Source organism: Hipposideros armiger, unplaced genomic scaffold, assembly GCF_001890085.2.
Source record: "Hipposideros armiger isolate ML-2016 unplaced genomic scaffold, ASM189008v1 scaffold_10, whole genome shotgun sequence".
NCBI classification, from domain to species: Eukaryota; Metazoa; Chordata; class Mammalia; order Chiroptera; family Hipposideridae; genus Hipposideros; species Hipposideros armiger.
Window position 1 is genome coordinate 5,420,449 of NW_017731360.1, and position 18,704 is coordinate 5,439,152.

The window sequence follows — 18,704 nt, forward strand, 5'->3', positions numbered from 1 at the left end:
GAGGGCAGTGTCACTGGCCCTCATATGTGGGATCCGAACCGGGGCCCTCTGGCATCCCAAGCCAGTTCTTAACCATCGCGCCACTCGGCCGGCCCTGAGAAGTTTTTTTTTTAATGTAGGCATTTACAGCTATAAATTTTCTCCTGAGCATTGCTTTCACTACATCTCGTAAGTTAGTTATATTTCTATTTTTGTTTATCTCAAGTATTTCCTGATTTCTCTTGTGAGTTTTTTTGTTGTTGACCTATTGGTTATTTAGGAATGTGTTTTTTAATTTCCATACATGTGTGAATTTCCCAAATTTCCTTCTGTTATTGATTTCTAATTTCATTGCATGTGGTTGAAGAACATACTTGGTATGATTTCAGCCTTTTTACCTTTATGGAGACTTGTTTTATGACCTAACATACAATCTATCCTGGAGAATGTTCCATGTGCACTGAAGAAAACCGTGTATTCTGCTGTGATTGAGTGCAGTTTTCTATAAATGATTGTTAGGTCTAGTTTTATAGTGTTGTTCACTAGATTTCCTTGTTGATCTTCTCTCTAGTTGTTCTATCCATAATTTAAAGTGGGATGTTTAAGTCTCATACTATTGTTGTTGTATTGTCTATATCTCCTTTCAATTCTGCTAGTTTTTTGCTCCATGTATTTGGGGTACCTGTTTTTAGGTGCATATGTGTTTATAATTGTTGTATCTTCTTGATGGCTTGACCCTTTTGTCATTATAAAATGTTCTTCTTTCTAGTAACAATTTTGTCTTAAAGCTTATCTTGTCTGATGTTAGGATAGCCACTCCAGCTCTTCTTTGGTTACTGTATGCACAGTATATCTTTTTCCAACTTTTTACTCTCAGTCCATTTGTGCCTTTGAATCTAAAGCGTGTCTCTTGTAGACATCATATAGTTGGATCATGTTTATTATTCATTTTGCTAATATCTGCCTTTTATGTGTTTAATTCACATTTAACGTAACCACTGATGAGAGATCCCATGGAGACAGGGACCATGTGGAGAAAAATCACGATGCCTCAGTTGACAGCCAGGACCAAGCTATTGCAGAAGGGAGTCAACTAAAGTACTTACAAGTGTGATCTCTTGGAGTCAACCTGCCTGGTTTCAAGAACTAATTATAGGTCTGTGAATAGGTCTGTGCTGTGACCTTAGGCGGGGTGCTTTTCCTCACCATGTCTCATTTTCCTCATCAGTAAGATAGAGATAAGAATGGTGCCTACCTCATAGGGTTGTCTTAATGAATAAATAGTATAATCCTTGAAATTCACTCTATTAGTTATCTATTGCTGTGTAACAAGCCATCTCAAAACTTAGTGGCTTAAAATAGCAACTGTTTTTCTTTTTTCACAATTCTATAAGTCAGAAATTCAGGTAGGGCTTAATAGATATATCAGTCTGGGTTTACCAGACAAACAGAACCAGTAACCGATTATGGAATTGGCTCATGTGATGATGGAGGCAGAGAAGTCCCTAGATCTGTAGTCAGCAAGCTGGAGACCCAGGAGAGCAGATGGTGTAGTTCCAGTCTGAGTTTGAAGGCCTGAGAAGCAGGAGAGCCAATGGTGTAAACTCCAAGTCTGAATTCAAAGGCAAGAGAAGACTGATGTCCCAGCTCAAAGACTGTCAGGCAGAGAGAGAGAGAGAGTTCTCTCTTACTCTACCTTTTTGTACTATTCAGTCCTTTAAGAGATTGGGTGAGGGGATAAGGCCCACCCACATTTGGAAGGGCCATCTGCTACACTCAGTCTACCTATTCAAATATTAATCTCATTCAGAAACACTGTCACAGAAAATGTTTGACCAAATATCTGGGCAGTCTGGGGCCCATTCAAATTGACACATACAATAAACCATCACAGCAGGGGTAGCTCATCTGTACCACATGTGCTCAATTAGGACTGGAGGATCCAAGATGGCCTTACCTACATGTTTGGAGCCTTGACACTGGCTGTTCTCCAGGTGGCATCTCTCCATGTGGCCACTGTCTCCAGCAGAATGACTTGGTCTTCTTTACTCTTGGAGGCTGAATTCCTAGAGCAAAAGAGGAAGTTATAAGCTCTCTTAAAGCCAGAGCTCAGAATTCCCAAAACCTCATTCCACCACAGTCTGTTGATCACAGCAATTCACAAGACCAGCCCAGATTCGAGGGGAGGGCAAATAATGGACTCCACCTCTTGGAGTGGGAGGAGTGGCATGGATGTCCAGGGAAGAAGTGTGGTGACCATCTTTTCAGGCAGTGCACCACAGTCAGCTTTTTGGTGACTACAGTTCGTATCCTTCCCACATGCAACATACAACCTCTCGTCATCCAGACCTCCAAAGTCATATTCATTTTGTTTTAGTTATCTATTGTGTAACAAATCACCCCAAAGTCTAGAAGCTTAATGCAACCACTGTTTTATTGCCAATAATTAGCAGGGTTTAGTGGAGACGGTGCATCTCTGCTCCACGTGCTATTGTCTCCTGTGCCTGGACTGGACCTAGAAGATCCAAGATGGCCTCACTCACTTGTCAGGGAACTTGGTCCTGGCTGTTGAATGAGGTATCGTGATTGTTCTCCACATGGACCCTGTCTCCATGGAATTTCTTATCATTCAGAGGTCTAGGCCAGACTTCCTTACATGGCGGCAATTCCAAGATGAAGGCAGAAGCTGCTAGGCCGCTTAGGCCACAACCAGTTGAATGTCATTTTCACCACATCCCAGTGGTCAAAGCAAGTCACAAAGCCAGCCCAGATTCAAAGCGGAGGAGAAACAGGCTCCACACCTTGATGGGAGGAGTTGTTAGCAGCGGTCGCTGCAGGTAATCTACCACAAGCACCTAGACAGTGTTTGTCACACAGTAAGAAGTGGAGATACACAAAACCTATTCATGCCATCCCTGTGCCTGCCCAAAATTCCATCATCAGAGACAGCATTAGCCCAACTCAGATTTTATCCGTTTGGACACCTGTCCTGGTCGTCATCTACTCCATGCCCTGTGCCTTTTCTGGGTATAAACAGAAACCCTAAGGTTTAATCCATCCAAGTCATTATCGTCTCCTCTTGAGCTACTGAAACACCCTTCTCATTCTTGCCCTACTCTGGAATGTTCTCCACACAGGAGCCAGAAGGATCTTATTAAAATATACATCACACCATGTCACTCCAGTGGTATTCCATTGTGCTTATAATGAAACCCAATGTATGTCATAATCTGGCTCCTAGCACCCTCTCCCTACATGCCTTCTTCCATTCTTTCCATGCTCATTTTTTCCCAGCAGTCCTGGCTTTCTTGCTGGTCCTCAAACACATAAAGAGTGCCCTTCCCTCAGAATGCAAGCATGGCTGTCCTCTTCACATCACTCAAATCACTGCTCACAGGTTACCTCCTCAGAGAGATCTTCCCTGACCGCCCTGCTCAAAAATAGCATCCTCATCTCAACCCTGAACACCCTGTTCCTGATGCAGCTTTATTTTTCTTCATAGCACCCCTAGAATTACCTATATTTTTTTTTATTTATAGTGTCTTCGCCCACTAGAACATAAGCTCTAGAAGAGCATGGACTTTATTCTCCCAAACGCATAAAACAGCACCCAGCACCTAATAGGCACTCAGTAAATATGTACTGAATAAATGACAAAACCTGGGGTCGACCTGTGGCTAGAACAATGGGAAGGCAAGGAGCAGTGACCTTGACAGCATCGTCCTGCCCTATCCTGTGCACTTCAACTCAAGTATTCTAATCTTATCACTGGTTTTCACAATCCCACTATGGTGTTTCAGAAAAGGGAACTGGCAAACTGAGGGGATAAGTTGGGGACAATGGATGTGGGCAACTGTAAGATGCAGTTGGGAAAGGACTGTAACGGGCCCTCAGTCTGGAACCTGTGGTCCATGCAGACAGTCCTAGGATGACGATTGTCCACTTTTGTCTTATGTATACTATGTGCACCATCTTTCTGCCAGAGACAGCTTAGGCATGTCCTACGGCAATGAGGAAATAGGGAAAGAAGATCACAAGAGGCAAGAAAGTAAAGAAACAAACATGATTGCATACCTAGTACCTGCTGAGCAGTTTTACATGTATTATCCCTTCAGCTCTCAAAACAACAGGTATGGGCCGGCCGAGTGGCTCAGTTGGTTAAGCGCTTGCTCAAGAGTATGAGCTCTGAGCAACAGGGTCACCGGTTCGATTCCCAGCCCAAGCTGAGCTGCCAACAGATGGCAGGATGGCTCAGCTAAAAAAACAAAACAAAACAAACAAACAAAAACAGGTATTAGTCTTCATTTCATTGATATGGAAACCGTACAGCAAGATGAATAGACATTGTCTGCTGATGTCAGGTGGATGTGCCAGAAGCAAGTTTGCTTCGATAGGTACCCGGGGTTTCTCTTCCTCTCTGCCTGCCGCTACAGAAAGCCTAGTGTGTGTCCCGCGATGACACCCTATTCCTGTGCAGTGTTGCTGAGTTGTTTGCTCTTCCTCACAGTGGTGTCCTGTGGCCATCCGGGCTCCCCACCTCATTCCCAGATGTCCGGGGACAACTATACCGTGGGGGCGGTCGTGCGTTACAGTTGCACCGGCAAGCGGACCCTGGTGGGAAACGCCACCCGCATGTGTGGGCTGGATGGACACTGGACAGGCTCCCTGCCCCACTGCTCAGGTACGGGGCCTGGCATGGGGGAGAGGGGTCCAATCAAACATGTAGCTGAGGGGAGATGGACGATCTCCCAAGGTGTGAGTGTGACAGATGGACAGGAGGGAAGCAGACCTTTTGGACCCTCATCCCATGCCTCATGGCAGAGAGCACAGCGATTAGAGGTCCCAACTGGACTTCAGCCCCTGGTGATCTGAGCCCAGTGTCATCCCCTCAGCTGTGGCCACGCCCATACAGCCAAGGGATTGCAAAGTAGGGAGGTACAGCTATGCTTACAGTTTAAGGTTCCCAGAGAATCCTGTCTCCCAAAATGAAGGGCACTGCCAGAATATTGAACCAGATATTAATTAGGTCTCCCCAGGAAGGAGAAATTCCCAAAGTGCTGGCCACTGTTCCAAAGGACAGTTGGCTTCCCAGGACAATCTCATACATGTCACTCTATTTTCACCAGGGCTTTGGCCGCTCACGCCTATCAAGCTCATTAATCACCCATCTTATGAATTGGGCAGAACTAGGTATGAGCCATGGGACTCCTTTAACCTGAACTAGAGGAAGGCCGCTCGTTCTGTTTAGACTACTGGTGGAAGTGACCTGGGGAGGATGACACGGGGAGGATAAGGGTCATGTATATTGAGGTGTTCTCGGTTGTTCAAAGAGCAAGTTGCAGGAGAAAGAGGCATTCCAAAGAGGAAAGGCATGCATTTCTGATCCAAAGGCCCATCAACGCCTGCATTTGCCCCAGTCTCTTCTGTAAATAATCCCTTTGCATAAAGCTCCTCCCTCTAGACACTTCTCTAGGACATTAGGCAAAGGGTGCTCTCAAAGTCGTTTAATCTATTTGGCGGTCTTTGTTCACCATGGAAAAGGGAAGTAAGTGCAGGGTAGAGGAGAAAGAAACCACAGAGAAAACCCTGAGCACCTCCTACCCAACCACACCATCATTCTTCTGGCCCATGGTGTGGGATCCAATGTCTTTTCCTACAAACCGTAATCTCCCTTTTGTGGAATTGTGTTAGCAGAGGCTGGGAAATGACCTACTGGGAATATTACAGAAACGATTCTTGTCTAGAGTATAAAACTAAGCAAGAAACCCTGCAAAACTCTTTCGATCCTAAGATTTCAGAATTTTGTGACTTCCTAAATATTGGTCCTGCCAGGAAGATGGGGTCTTCCTAACCACATCGAAGGTCAGTAGGGTACTCTTAGAAGTCAGCTGACACCTTGGGAGCATGAAAAAGTAAGGAGGAGGAGGGGAACCTTCAGGGAACGTGGAGCCCACTCATTAGGGGATATATTGCATTCAGCTGTTTGATCCCTGCTCCTGGGTATTCTGAGGAATAGTTAGCAGTCTCATTTATCCTGTGTGTATGCATCAAGGATGACAGATGCTTAGGCAACCAGAATCATGGGCAGAGCTTTCCTGGAGACCTCCGAGGGCAGGATTAGAAGGGATCCTATAAATGCTAAGTCTGAGGAATGAATGAATCTTAAATGCCTTGAATAAGAAAATGGGAGATGAGAACAGGTAATTAGGAAGCCAATGCTAGGTGTGTCCTGGTGAGCCAAACATTATTCTCCCCTCCTGAAACTTACAGATGTGGTCTTATGCAACAGCATCTCCTGCCAGTCCTAAGAAATACACATTCAAGAGTTCCAGGGTCAAATATTTGAACCTCATTCTCTATAGTCCTTTCACCCAGATGACGCATAACAAAATATCCTGAGTCCTTCCCTGAGTCATAAGTCCCTGGGCTACCAAGGACATGCAGAGATTTCCTGCATTTGAGACATACTTTGGAAAGTTCATTGCTGATATGCCTCTTCATTAAGAGTCACCAGTTGCCATCTGCCTCCATGGTACAATATTCTGTCCCAGACTCCCTTATATCATTGAATTAGAAGCTCCAAACACTGTAGCAGTGGAGGTCATTCTGTCAGATAAGCCCCCAAGACTAGAAAGTTCCACCCTCAGGCCTATTTTACAATATTGCTGGCCCAGCTGAGGTCAGCTAGCCAGTGTGGTTGTTAGATACTCACCATTAGGGCTGCCTTCCAGGGACCCAATATTGCCTGTTGCATGAGCTACCTCCTGGAAAACTTCAAAAGATAAGAAAACCTGGCCAATGTCATGGACCCTCTTTTGTCAAATGTTTGAGTTGAAGGCTGAATGAATCCCCCTTCCTTGGCAGGGAGCATAATGGGGAACATGGTGTTTTCATAGTCTGAGATTAGACTAGATAACGATGTCATTCCAGGATTGAGAGGAAGAGACATAAGTGGTAAATGGTGGTGTGCATGACTTACATGTTTCTTTACTCCAGCAAACTAAATGTGGTCACTCAGATGCTGCCATTTGATGCCCACACATGTGGGGTCATGAGGAGATACATTCCACATCAGTTGTCAACTTCACCTTCTCATGCAGTTGCCATGTATCCCTTAATTTTCCTCTCCCTTCCTCATGCTAACCATGGCCTCCTCTGATCCAGGGATGTCCCTTACACATCTCTGTATTGTGAGATGGGTTGGCTCCCACAGGCACTAGATCTTGTGGCTTTGTCTCCTGTCCTTTACCTTCCTCCACCTCTTGGGTGGGTTTGTACAATATCAGAACCCAGATCATGGCAGAAATGCAGCAGGAGGCAGGGGGCAAAGAAAGACTGAAATGAGAGCGTCTACGATCCTTAATCCAGAGCGCACCTGTGTTGTGTAATTTGTGAGCAAGGACTCCTCAATTAGAGAATCAGGATTCAAGCTGGGCTGTTGAGAAGGTGAGACTGTGCTAAGGAGTTGGGACATTATCCCACAGGCACTGGGAAGCCAGTGGAGATGTTTCAGCAGGAAAGACATCAGATCAGATTGGTGGTGGTGGTTCATTGTTAAGATTTAAGGATAAAACGGAAGATGGATTGCAGGGAGAGTCTAAGAGGAAGCGCCATTAGTGAGGAGGCTCTTGCAATAGTTCAGGCAAGAGAGAGCTGAGCACCTGAGCTAAGACAGCGTAACTGGGAATGGAGAGGGTACCCTAGAATCAGCAGACATTAGTGGGAAAGAGGTAAAAAGGAGAAGGCGGAGATGCCACCAGCTTACACCACTGACATTTCACCCTGGCGCAAGTCAAAGAACGAAGGCATGATCTCCCATAAAACCCTCCCTATGCCTTCTTTCTCCCTTGCTGTGTGGCCCTCAGGGACTTACCTGTGACATCGGACCTATGTGTTCTCTGACCACTGAGTAGTAAGGCAGGAGCCTGTCCAGGTACATCAGCCTGGACACAGTCAGTTTCACCCTCCCTCATTCATGGGGCCCACTGCCTCCCCTTAATAGCCCAATATCTTTCTCTCCTAGTCCTCCACTCCCTTTTCATCCATGCTAAAAATAATGGGGTTGGTTTGGCTCTGATCCATAGGAACCAGCGTGGGAATTTGTGGTGATCCTGGGATCCCGGCCCATGGCATCCGTTTGGGGGATAGCTTTGCCCCAGGAAGTCTGATGCGCTTTAGCTGTGAAGCTGGCCATGCTCTCCGGGGATCGTCAGAGCGAACCTGCCAAGCCAACGGCTCATGGAGCGGCACACAGCCTGAGTGTGGAGGTAATGTATGTGACCATTCTGCTTCTCCCCTTTGCCTACCCTCATTTTCCCACTGTCAGGCACCTGCTGTCATAGTCACAGATAAAACCCATGGCCCTCTTTCAACCCTTAGCCTTGTGGATAGTGGGCACCAACAGATAGTTCACGTACATTCTTATTAGTACTCTACAGACAGCTGTGTTCCCCACCCTCTCCCAAGAAGGGAAGAAACTGGAATAAACTAAGTTCACCCCATGTAGTCACTTACTTCCTGTATAGTTTTAGTCAACAACCATGTGCCAAATACTGTAGAATGTGCTAAGGACACAACGGTGACCGAGACAGACACACCGTGCTCTCTTGGAGCTTACAGGTAAAGGGGAGAGGCAGTGTTAAAGACACATTCAAAGTGCCAAAAGAAAGAGAAATCCAATTTTTAAAAACCCTTTAAAAGTTATATAAACTCTGAATATTGTTCCCTGAGGTAGCCCCAGTGGGAAACATTCTATTTCTCCACACACTCCAAAATTTGTGAAAAAACCCTTTTGTAAAACTTCTCCTCCTGGACTCCAACTTCCTGTAGCTGCTCCCCAAATCCCTCTGTCTCTAAAGTACAGCCTGCATAGCACGCTCCTATTCAGGTAGCAGTTTAACAGCTGAGAGCAACATGGCTGCGAAGATGTTAGAAGAGGAAGGAGACAATATAAATCATCATCTAGCAAGAGAGGAGTGGGAATGGAATAGGGAAATACATAATTGCCAGGCAGCACCTAGGGCTCACTTAAGGTAAGAGGCCATTGATTTAAAGTGAGAGCAGTCGGCCCTGGTCTAGGTTTTTGTTTAACCACATATTGCTACATAGGTGCAAGCACAGGGTAGGTGAAGCATTAGGTGTGGGACTGGGATTTTATCAGGCAACTAAGGCATCAGCACAAAGTGGCATGGGAGATGGGGGTATACGCAAAGCAGTGATTATGACTGTTCTTGGCATCTAAGCTAAATAAGGGAGTGAGCAGGTTTAGGAGTGGAGTAAGAGGCAGGGGCAAAAATGGTAGGATTGATGGATTATAGGTCCCAGTAGAACCAGGAAATCACCAGAAAATGAATCCCAGAGGGAGTGAGCTGAAGAGATAAGAGGCAGTGGTTAGCGAACAGGCTGTCTGAAGTTGGGATTGTGGAGCAGTCCTACGGAGCATGGAGAGGTGTTCTGGCCCATGATCAGAGGACACCTGCCCAGGAGATGGTACAAATGGAGTCGGTGCTCTCCCACTTGTCTGCCCCAAGTCCTGCCTTTCTAGGTGCAAAGTTAGTTTCTGTAGGGTTTTGTAGACATAGTAAGAAAGGTCGGTGGTAGTGAGAGTCGGTGGTAGTGTATTGGCAAGGAGAAAATTTAATATATTCTCAAATATCCACTGTGACCCAGGTCCCCTTTCATGCCACTCAGATCACAAGATGGTGTTAGTCAATAGGTAGGCAGTGTTCAAGGAACAGAAAGTAAGTGGCTAGCAGTCTGGACCTGAAAGCAAATGTTTGTTGAGTGAGCGTTCGTTTGTATGTAACATATACACAGTGTTTTTATGACTTCCCTTGATAAGCTCCCACTTATCCTTCAAGGCTCTACTCAAATGCTTATCTCCAGTCCCAATGAGATGCTCCCTTATTAGTGCTTTTCTGCCCCCATCAAGTATAACTCTTATTACATCATACTTTAATTCATCTGTTTATAGGTAAGTTCTTAAGATAGATTGAGCTCAAGAACAGGGGACCTAACTTGGTCGTCATTACGTTCCTGGGACTTAGACACACAAATACTTGTTGACTAGATGGATGTTAGGGCTTATCTGTTATGTTAATTATATAGGAATCATTTTGTAGATTTGACTTTGAGACCATGTAAATGTTGTACATACTTACAAAATAAAATTTAATCAAAGATTAGAAACAAGTAATCTCTACATATCAAAATCGAAATGGAAACTAATGAACTTAATTATGTATCAAATTGGTGATTTAATAACCCAGGGAATAACTACAACTGACTTGAAAAAATGAAATTTGAGTATGGTATCTATGTCCTAAGGGAAAAGAGAACTGCAATGAAATTTTAAACTGTTTTCAGCAATCATATTGTTAGTAATAATATTGATATTACTATTCTGAAACCATTGCATATATAAAATACCATAGTATGTATGGATAAAACCAATTTAAATTATTTATTGTCATTAAGAACCAAGATTTGCAGCATAAAAGAGATATAACACAAAAATTAAAGTTAAGGAAACTCTTAATTCTAAATTTGGATTGGTAATGTCAGTATAAACTCATAATGTATTTTCAGTTTGAAAAGTTATTTTCCCCCATGCTGTCCTCTCTGAAAGTCTCGAATCAATGACCAGCTCCGTAGCAAATGAGTACCCTTCCTGCGTAGATGGTGGTTTCTACATTTGTTCCCCACTAAAAGCAGCCAGAGCTCTTTACGGTAATGGCTGATTCCAAGCCTGGGGCAGGAAATACGCAAAATAAACTTAGAAGATGTTGTCACTCCAGCAAGGAATTGACCAAAGACGAATGGGGTCATGTCAGAGAAACTCGGGAGCCACCCTGAGGAGGCTCTCCCTAGCCAAAGATGGGACAATTTGGGCGTCAATAAGAATAATAGTGACAATGGATAGTGACATAGTAAATAAGTTTAAGTCCATGAGTTCAAATGATTGTCGGTCACCTTTGGAGCTTGCTAAGGAACCAACTCATTATCCTCACATCTGATTTAAAAAACAATGCAGCACTATCCAGCCTTCCTGTATGAATTGTATTTCAAAGCAAATATTTGTCGATGGGCAAGTTCTTTATTAAAGTCTAGTGTATGCAGAAAGAACTACAGAATTTTCTATTCCCTGATGAAATAACAAGTCTAGTCAACAACCAATTGCTGCTAAAACCATGAAGTGAAAAACCAATGGGAACTTTATAATGCCAGATTAGGTGGGCAACCTTTAACCTACTGAGCAGCCTCGACATCAGGAACAAGGAAACAACCAGACATTTTGTGCCTCCTGATGTGACGTAATAAAAAAACACAAAACCGCCTATGAATTACCCTGACCACAGGATCTACAGGGGACATAGGCAGGCGTTGAACTACACCTCCTTGGTGCAATTAGCAAAATCCAGAAAGTGGGGAGTTCTACCAGATAAGAGACTCTTAGAGACGTGCCAACCGAATGTCGTGCATGGGCCTTATTTGGGTCATGAGTCAAGCAAATCAACTGTAAGAAAGAGAAAGAGACAATTGAGGAACATTAAGCACTGATTGGATATTTGGAGATATTAAGGAATTGTTTAAAGTTTTAGGAGAATAAAACAGATAGAGTCCTTATGTTTTAGAAATTCGAAAACAAAAATCATACAGGTCTCTCCCTGCCTTCTGAGGGTGAGATGATCAGACATGAAAACAGCACGAGAGGCATTTCAATCCACAGGGTCCTTATGCAGCACGTGTTTCCACGCTGAGCAGTTCTCAGTCCCCCAGGTGACACCTGCTTTGTTCTGGTGAATAATGTGCTCTTTTGGTTTCCTAGTGATCTCTTGTGGGAACCCTGGGACTCCAAGCAATGCCCGAGTCATGTTCAGTGATGGCCTGGTTTTCTCCAGCTCCATTGTCTATGAGTGTCGGGAAGGCTACTACGCCTCAGGCCTGCTCAGCCGGCACTGCTCGGTCAACGGCACCTGGACAGGCAGCGACCCAGAATGCATAGGTGAGATCCCAGGCCCTCTGGGCTCCATGGCAACTGATGGCAGAAGCCACTGGGCTCCTCCCTGTCGAAGAAGAAGGCTATCCATGGCGATTGGGAAGGCTGGCTGGAGTGGTGGGACTTGGCCCTGAAGGAAAACCAGACAAAAAGCCTCTATGTATAGAGCACATTCTGTGTGACCGCCATTGAGCTAAGTGCTTTATTGTATATGCATTATGTCATTTGATTCTCACCACAGCCCCATGAAATAGCTACTATTAGCATATATGAGATGACTGAGGCTCAGAGAGGCTGAGATGTATAGGCTTGCTGTTTCTCAGGCTCTAGCCAGTTATTTGGGCTTTCTTTTTCTCTTTGGGAGCAAACCTCCAGTTCTCAGCCACTCCAGTTCTCTTTCCACTCTAACACTGCCGTCGTCCACCGTCTTTGTTAGGTCCTTCTCTGCCTTGGACTCGTCCCCACCGTGGCCTGGCTCTCAGGCATGGTACGGCTCCACTGCTCCCCTTTCTTGCTTCTCTCCAGGACAGCCCCACACCCTTTTCCTTGGAAAGCGAGTAACTGTGGGGCCCAGATGGAGGGAAGTGATAAGATAAGGGAATCTGACCACAGTCTCCCTTTCCAAGGCCTCATCTTTGATTTCAGGCTCTATCTGAAATCCCATGTCACGTTCGTTTTTGTTCTGAGGCCAGAGTTCACCATCCCCCACCCTCACTTGATCCCATAACATAGGTATTAGCATTGCATGGGTCATAAGAGCCTGCTTCCTGCTTCTAGGCCACTGGGCTTACAGAGGCCTCCTAGGCAGAACAGCAGGTGAAAAGATGTATCCCCACCCCCGGCAGACAAATTGTCTGTGTGGTCCATGAACACATCTTAGGCTCTTCAACCTGGAAGTATTCCTCTCCCTGAGCCTCAGCCTCATTTAGGAACTCAGCCCCCTGGGTACTTTCTCGTAGAGGAGTGGGTTTGACTAAGAAGGATAGTCTTCATAGCCCAAGTTTCTGGGGTGCATAAGGATGGTGGAAGCAAGGAGAATGGGGATGCATGAAGACCCTTGCAGGGAGACGTGGCCCAGTGGACTTTAGAATGGGCAGTGCCCAACAGGGAGCCTGTGAGGGGACAGGGCATTCCTGATCTGACAGTTCCCCTTCCTGGACATGTGCAGGGAGTGATAGGAGTGATATTAGAATGCTGGGGAGAACGGGGGTGTGGACCGGGAATGAACATTGCTGTATCTCCTCATCCTAGTTATCAACTGTGGTGACCCTGGAATTCCAGCCAATGGCCTCCGGCTGGGCAATGACTTCAGGTATAACAAAACTGTGACCTACCAGTGCGTCCCTGGCTACATGATGGAGTCACACAGAGTGTCTGTGCTGAGCTGCACCAAGGACCGGACATGGAATGGTACCAAGCCAATCTGCAAAGGTGCGTCTGAGCGCTGCAGATGGGGACAGAGGGCCAAAGGAAATACAAAGCTGAGACATGGGCCTTGACCATGGAGGAGAGAGGGGTGCAAGGCAGAGCCCTAACGTCTTAACAGGGGATGTGTGAGAGGAGGATTGGTCCCTGAACATCTGCAAGGAGGGGGTCAGAAGGTACCAAGGGAAGGCCTGGGCTTTAAGCATCAAGGAGAGGGCCGTGCAGAGGACTGGGTTGTCACACGTGAGAGAGGGCGTTGTACGGTGCAAAAAGTCCTGAAATAAGAGGGGTTATTTCTGATTCCTCCTGCTCAACCCAGACTCCCAGCAGACCTCAGTGCTGGTGCCTGGGGCCTGGTTTCCCCAGGATGGCACCAGAACTCAGCCTGCTTTGGTCTCCCCGCAGCCATCATGTGCAAGCCACCTCAGCTCATCCCCAACGGGAAGGTGGTGGGGTCCGAATTCGTGTGGGGCTCCAGTGTGACGTATGCCTGCCTGGAGGGCTACCAGCTCTCCCTGCCCGCAGTGCTCACCTGTGAGGGAAACGGATCCTGGACCGGAGAGCTGCCTCAGTGTTTCCGTAAGTTGCTCAAGAGGGCCTTTCCTGCACCCTGTCTGCTGACTCCTTCCCCCTTCCCTCCTCAGTTGCTCTGCTACTGATGTTATAGGATAGTCCCCTCCCCAAAATCATGGGGCACTTTGTCAAAGACACTATTAAAGAAGGAAGGAAGTTTAAGGGAAGAAAATGTGAATAATCTTCATGGAGCCCTGGCTATGGACTTTGTATGGAGTCACAGTGGGAGGAAATTATGCCAGAGATGGGGGGGGGGGGGGGGGGTAGGGGGAATTTCTTAACCTGAAAAGGTGTTAACTGGATGGAACGGGTACCCAAAGATCTGCAGGGGGTCCCATGCTAGAAACGTGCCTGTCTTCATGGAAAATACCCTACATAGAAAAGACGCCTGGGGAACTCATGATTCTCTGGTGAGAGACTTTATTTCTTATCCTCTTGGCCCGACTGTGTCGCAAAGAGTCCAAAGTCCATCCCAGAGCTCATTTCTTACTGAGTCCCTGGGAGAAGCAGTCTCCAGGTCACTTGTCACAGCCTGTGAATTGGCTCTGGAAGGTTTTCTCCGTGTCCAGGCTTCGGACAAAGAGTAGGACCTATTTTTTCGTTCTACTTTGCATTTTTCTAATTCTGCAGAAAACTGTCAACATACTCATGACACTGTTTGGGTACCTCTGAAAATTTGCTTCCATTTTGGGAAATTTCAGGAGAGACAAGGCCCACCCACTCCAAAGTGGACACGGGAAAGGCAGCATTTGGCACGAGGTCAACCTCTCGGACCGTCCCATGCCCCCAGGGTAACAGCTGGAGAGGAGCAAGTCTCAGGGTTGATTCTGGTCTAGAAATCTTGTTTTTCTTCTTGAAAAATAGCTTAATTGTTTTTATCGCAATGAATTACAGTTAGCATTTAAAAATATGTCTGATATCTGAAGATACAGAGAAGACCATAACAATCATCTAAACTCCCAAAGACAACCACAGTTGTGCTTCTACCTCAATCACTCTGCAGTTTTGCATTTATAGCAACATGTATATGCTTTTCTATAAACGGTATTGAATCGTGCTGTACGTACTAGTTCACAACTGGTATTCATTGATAGGCCAAAAACACCTTTCTCTATCAATACGTACCGATCTACACGTCATACATTGATAATGGCTGAAAGAATTTCCTTATTGCAGATGCCACAAGTTGTCTGATCTTCTCCTACTGGTGATGAATTTGGGTTTTTACAATTTAATCATGTTCGAAGCAGTTCTGAATCAAAACAAAGCCCTAAAAATAGCATTTCTTTACCCTTATGGTAAAGTCCGAGGAGTTAGAAAGCTGGGCCAATGGGCATGCACTCTATATTTTTGCATATGTGTGGCCAAACTATCTTCTAGAAAGAGTGCCCCTATTTAGCTCCAGAAGTTTAGGAGACTATTTCTTGACTCCTATCCTCCTTAACAATGGATTTTGTCAATATTTTTAAGTATTTACCAGGCTGAGGAGTTTTAAAAGATATCCCATTATTTTAATTGGCATCACATTACTTATTAGCAACACTGAGTTACTCTTTCTTTGTCATCCATTTGTATTTCTTGCCTTTTGAGTTGCCTATTTCTAGATACTGGGACTTCTGATCAACCCAGCATTTGACTGACTTCTGCTTGGTCAGGCCTGGACCCTCCAGCTTCCAGAGTACATGCTTCCATTTTATTTGCAAGACTCTGTGTACACACACACACACACACACACACACTCTCTCCCATCATAGCAAAAAGAATGTTCTTCATGCTTAAAGTGATGTATTGGGGAACTTTGCCTTCAGTAGTCAACTTTTAATGATACTCTGATGATCTGAATGACATGGGCACACTGCATACACCACCCACCAGGGTGCAAATGCACACCCTTTGGAAAGACATTTGGCAGCACACATCAAGAGCTATGACACACTCAACCCTTTAAAAATGAGCCAATCCTAGAGAATTCCCTCTAAGAAAATAATACCAATGAAAGAAAGGCCATGTGTAACTTTATGATAATATAAAAGGCCAATATAAAGGTTATGGTAGACTGTAATTATGGTACGACCTCTCATTGCAAAATTGTGTAGCCAATAAATGATAAGGATGCCGTAAAGCTGGGAAATGTTCACAGAATATTAAGTGAACAAAACAGTACTTGGATATTGGGCTTGCAGCCTTGCACAGGCTGCCCCTGAACAAAGACTGAGCATGACGAGAATGAGCATGAAAATGGGGGCGGATGGGGAGAGGGCTTGGGTAGTGGATTAGAGTTTGTTTTTCTCGATGTTCTAACCTTCCTGTAATGTTACTCCATTAATTGGATCATCATTAGTAAACACTTTGAACATGGAAAGGAGAGGAAACAGCAGCAGCAGCACTGATGCTGTCATTTACCCAGGGCTGCCTCCTGTTTCCAGAGCTCAAGCGGAAGCAGGGGGAAAGCAGCACAAAGAGCAAAGGCTAGGGTGGGGGCAAGGGGCCGCGGGGTCGCAGGCTGGGTTCTAGAAAGCAGCGCGGACCTGCCTTTCTCCCTTCGTCTTCCCAGCTGTGTTCTGCGGAGATCCTGGTGTCCCACCCCATGGGAGGAGAGAGGACCGAGGCTTCTCTTACAGGTCATCTGTCTCCTTCTCCTGCCAGCCCCCTCTGGTGCTGGTGGGCTCTCCACGGCGCTTCTGCCAGTCGGATGGGACGTGGAGTGGCACCCAGCCCAGCTGCATAGGTGAGAGGTGATCTGGGGAAGAGAGTCCCAGCTGTGGGCATGTTTCTTTTGGGTCCAAATGATGACCTTCCTTCCCTGTGTTCAGGGATCTCATCTGCGAAAGGGAACAAGTCCTCCTCTGAAATTCTCAGAGCAGGATGAGAAATAGCCCGTTGATGTGCTACTACAGGGCAGCGTATAGTCAGCCAAGGGTATGACTCGGGTGGTGATATCCAGCGGCGGGGTCATCAGGACGTGGCTCCGTTTTCTTTCCTGCTTCTGCTTCTCAGAGTGAGGCGATGAAAGCTTCCGTGACCATGTGGTCTGTTTCTTTTTCTGGTAATGCAGACCCCACGCTGACCATGTGTGCAGACCCCGGCATGCCGCAGTTTGGGATACAGAACAATTCCCAGGGCTACCAGGTAATGAGACCAGCCGAGATCGGGCCTTCCTGCCTCCTGTCCCTTTCGGTCACTGTCAGCCTCGGAGGGCCCAGGGACCTTCCTCGGGACAGCACTAGGTGGGGATGAGACCTTGGAAGCTAGAAAATGGAAGCACTAGGCCTGTGAACTGTGCTACATGGGGGCACCCTTCCAAAACGGGAAGGCGTTTACACCAAACCAAGAAGCTGATGCGGAAACGCAGACTGACCTGGAACTCCACAAACACATCCCAGTAAACCCGTGTAGTTGGGGCGAGGCGTGGGTGGAAATACGGGAATGAGTGAGACAGATAGACCTTCTATCCTCGAGGCGCCCATACCCAACCACAAACACAGGTCTAGACAGGGTGGAGGGAGTGACCACAGGCCACAAGGGGGGGGGGGGCCGGCCCCTGCCCGGCAGGCCCATCCCAGTAGGATGCAGGCCTCGGTGACACAGCTCAGAATGAGCTTCAGGAGAAGGAGGGGAATCTGAACAGGCTGGGATGGGACACTGAATGGGAAGCAAGAAAGTAGGGGTGTGTTCAAGGCAGGACTATTAACTGGAGCCCAAGATGTGCCCAGGGGAATAGCAGGGACTCACCTGGAAATGGCAGGTTGGGATATCGCCAAGGGCTGTGATTTATTCGCTCAGTCTGTATTCATTCAACACGTATTTACCGCCATGAACTATTCTAGGTAGTAGGAATCCAGTGGAAACAAGGCAGGCCAAGCGCCTGCCCTAAGGGAGCTCCCTGGCTGGTGACCATAAACAAGATAACTTGTGAGAAAGATAAGCACTGCGCAGGCAGGACGCAATGTAAAACGCTGTAACAGGGCAGGTTCCTGTTTTAGGAAGTGTAATGAGGGAATAGCCCTCCTAAACTTGAGCTGTGGCCTCCAGGATGAGAAGGGCCAGCCCTGTGCAGAGTCGGGGGGGCATTCCCGGCAGACGGAGCAGCCAGCGCAGGGAGCCCTGAGTTGGGAAGGGCTGAGCAGGTTGGAGGACTGGAGAGCAGGCCAGCCAGCGAGTCAGGAGCACAGTGAGAGGGACAAAGGAGCTAAGCCAAAGAACTAGGCGAGGTTGGAAAACAACCTGGCCCTCTCTTGTAAAATTCAATATTCACCTGTTCTGGGACCCACAAGCTCCAACCCAGAGACACTCTTGCACATGTTACCAAGAAATGAGAAAAACCGTGGTAGTCACACGATGGCTTGTTATATGGCAGTAAGAATGAATGAACTACAGCCCTACCCAACATGGATGAATCTTAGAAACATAATATCGAATGACAAAGGTGGTATGATTCTATTTCTATAAAGATTAAAACCAAGAAAACCTTATGTTGTTTAGAGGTATTTGTATGCATATGTAATAGAATTATTTTTTTAACAAAGCAAGGAAATTAAAAACACAAAATTCAAGGTACTGGTGACCACTGAGGGGGAACTGAGGAACGGGGCGGCAAAGGAACACACAGGTGATTACATGGTGTCGATAATGTTCTAGCTCTTAAATTGGATAGTGGGTTCAACTTAAGGTGTCCATTTTATTATTATGAGTCATGTCTATATATGCTCCATATATTCTTTTGTATGCA

General features: G+C 46.2%; 1 protein-coding gene across 1 annotated transcript in view; it reads left to right on the forward strand.

Moving 5' to 3' along the window:
• CSMD2 (CUB and Sushi multiple domains 2) overlaps window positions 1-18,704 on the forward strand; it is a 634,343-nt gene that overhangs the window by 596,279 nt on the left and 19,360 nt on the right. The window contains exons 55-61 of the mRNA XM_019657596.1: window positions 4,487-4,660; window positions 8,064-8,246; window positions 11,807-11,983; window positions 13,229-13,408; window positions 13,808-13,981; window positions 16,530-16,703; window positions 17,031-17,104. Of these exons, the coding sequence (XP_019513141.1) occupies window positions 4,487-4,660; window positions 8,064-8,246; window positions 11,807-11,983; window positions 13,229-13,408; window positions 13,808-13,981; window positions 16,530-16,703; window positions 17,031-17,104 (1,136 nt within the window). The remainder of the gene's footprint in view (window positions 1-4,486; window positions 4,661-8,063; window positions 8,247-11,806; window positions 11,984-13,228; window positions 13,409-13,807; window positions 13,982-16,529; window positions 16,704-17,030; window positions 17,105-18,704) is intronic.